The sequence below is a fragment of the Perna viridis genome, chromosome 1, assembly GCF_037379345.1.
Source record: "Perna viridis isolate PV_CMFRI_1.1 ecotype Kerala chromosome 1, ASM3737934v1, whole genome shotgun sequence".
Taxonomy (NCBI): Eukaryota; Metazoa; Mollusca; class Bivalvia; order Mytilida; family Mytilidae; genus Perna; species Perna viridis.
Genome location: NC_142445.1, coordinates 20,909,498 through 20,911,594, shown reverse-complemented (window position 1 = coordinate 20,911,594; position 2,097 = coordinate 20,909,498). Strand labels below are relative to the sequence as shown.

Here is a 2,097-nt window from a genome sequence, read left to right as displayed (position 1 = left end):
AAAGAACAAATTTTATACAACAATCCCGGGCAAAGAACATAGTTATCAATTACAGGTGCCAAAAGTTTGTCAACTTTTTTTCAAGATGGCGTTATTGTAAACAACAAACGTCACAATAAAAATTAAAAATCATACCTTTATTTATGACATAAAACTTCAATATTTTGTAATAAATCCTTTAAACATTAACACTTGTCGGCAACGTTTCGGCAATGTTCCGTATAGGCTCTGCAGGTATGTTACACTGATCTTATTCCAGGCCTTCCGAAGTTCGCGTTTTAGGTCCTCCGTGTCTTTAATGTGAAAAATGTTCCTTTTTATGTGATTTTTCAAGACCAGCCAAACATTCTCAATCGGATTTAAGTCCGGGCTCTGTGGTGGCCAGAAAAACGGTTGAATTCCATTTCGCTGCTTCCAAGCTTCGGTTTCTCGGGACCTGTGCACGGGACAGTTATCATCCATAAACTGAAAGTCATTATTCGGAAAGTGTTTAATGATAACAGGCCATAACAAGTCATCTAAAGTCTTGATATATTTCTCCGAATTCATATTTCCGTCAACGAATGCAAGCAGTCCTCGTCCGAAGTAAGTAATAGTACCCCAAACCATAAGCTTCAGACTACGAGTCGGGCCCTGATTCAGATATCCAAGACAATAACCACGCCATTTTTCGTTTTGTTTTCTCCATACCTTCACTTTACCATCCGGTTTTATAACAACAGTCATCTCATCACTGAAAATAACTCTCTTCCAGTTACGGTTAGCTGTCCAATGTAGTTTTCCACGACAGAATTGTAGGCGTTTCTTCCTGTTAACCTCGCGTACTCCAAGTTTTTTCGCTACTGTCCTCCTATTATACCCAAACCTCTTCAATTCACGTTGAACTGTTCTACGAGACAGTTTCACAGGTGTATCACTATTAAGTTCCGCTGTTATGTCGTTCAAAGTTTTCCGGCGGCCTTTCTTTACAATCCTTGTCAATGCGTTTTCTCCGCGAACTGTCAAAAGTTTGGGATGTCCTTTCCTTGGTGCGTTTTCGTTGTTTCCACGTTCTCTATACCTCTTCAAAATTTTGGAAACTGTAGACTTATGTATCTCCAAGATTTCTGCCACTTTAGACGACTTAAGTCCACTCCTAACCACAGATAGAATGGTTTCTTTGGTTTGAACATCAAGATCTTTACCTTCCTTCCCCATGTTTACAAACACGCGAATAATGACGTAACAAAGAAAATGACGTCATTTTTGACCCAGTCACCGTAAAAGTTACTTATTTTACTATTTTTAAACCAACAATTACAAAGTTGACATGCATTGACATTGTCACTATCGGTATCGGAAAAATTAAAAGGGGGCGTGGCCGGACTAGCGTACATGTGAAAGTTGACAAACTTTTGGCACCTGAGTGTAAGTAAATTTTCTGAGCATGTCACCAGGCGCGTAGCTGAGGCCAAATTGAAGTGTAGGCAAAATTACGGCAGGGGGTCTGGGTTCAGGGCGGAGCCCTGGTAGGGAGTCCAGGGGGCGAAGCTCCGCGAAGATAGCGTTTTAGAGCATCATTTATGCCTCTACTGAATGTATTTTATCTCAAAAATAAATAAATAAAATAAAATAAAAAAAAATGGCAAAGTTAAGTGCAGGCAAAAGCTTTTTTGCCTAACGGCAGCTACGCGTCTGGTCACGATACCTAAAACTTTTATTTTCTATTCATTTATGAGCCAAAAGGCTCGCAAACACAATATTACGGTTAAATCTATTAAATTATTTCCTTCTTTTCAGTTGATTCGACCATATCATTTTTTCCTTGGCCATAAAAAATCAATTCTAACCAAAAGTTTACATAGCAGAAATTTTGACATTTCCCAGCTTTAAGTCGAAACACTTTTTACGGTTATTTCACTAAAAGAAATTAAGTGACAGTTATTGTAAGAATCAGGCAAAATTGGATAAAAATTAAAAAAAAAAATAAGGATATTTTCTCTAGTGGAAAAGGTTTTAAATTGTGCTTCGGAGTTTACATTGTACATGTATACAGTCAAGGAAGCGTTGTGGAGATCTGCTATGAACCCCACCCCCCAAAAAACCAAAAACAAAACA

General features: G+C 38.2%; 1 protein-coding gene across 1 annotated transcript in view; it reads left to right on the top strand.

Moving 5' to 3' along the window:
• The first annotated feature begins 98 nt into the window (after nucleotides 1-98).
• LOC148627724 (N-fatty-acyl-amino acid synthase/hydrolase PM20D1.2-like) overlaps nucleotides 99-2,097 on the top strand; it is a 33,286-nt gene continuing 31,287 nt past the window's right edge. The window contains exon 1 of the mRNA XM_088577488.1: nucleotides 99-585. Within this exon, the coding sequence (XP_088433614.1) occupies nucleotides 564-585 (22 nt within the window). The 5' untranslated portion in view covers nucleotides 99-563. The remainder of the gene's footprint in view (nucleotides 586-2,097) is intronic.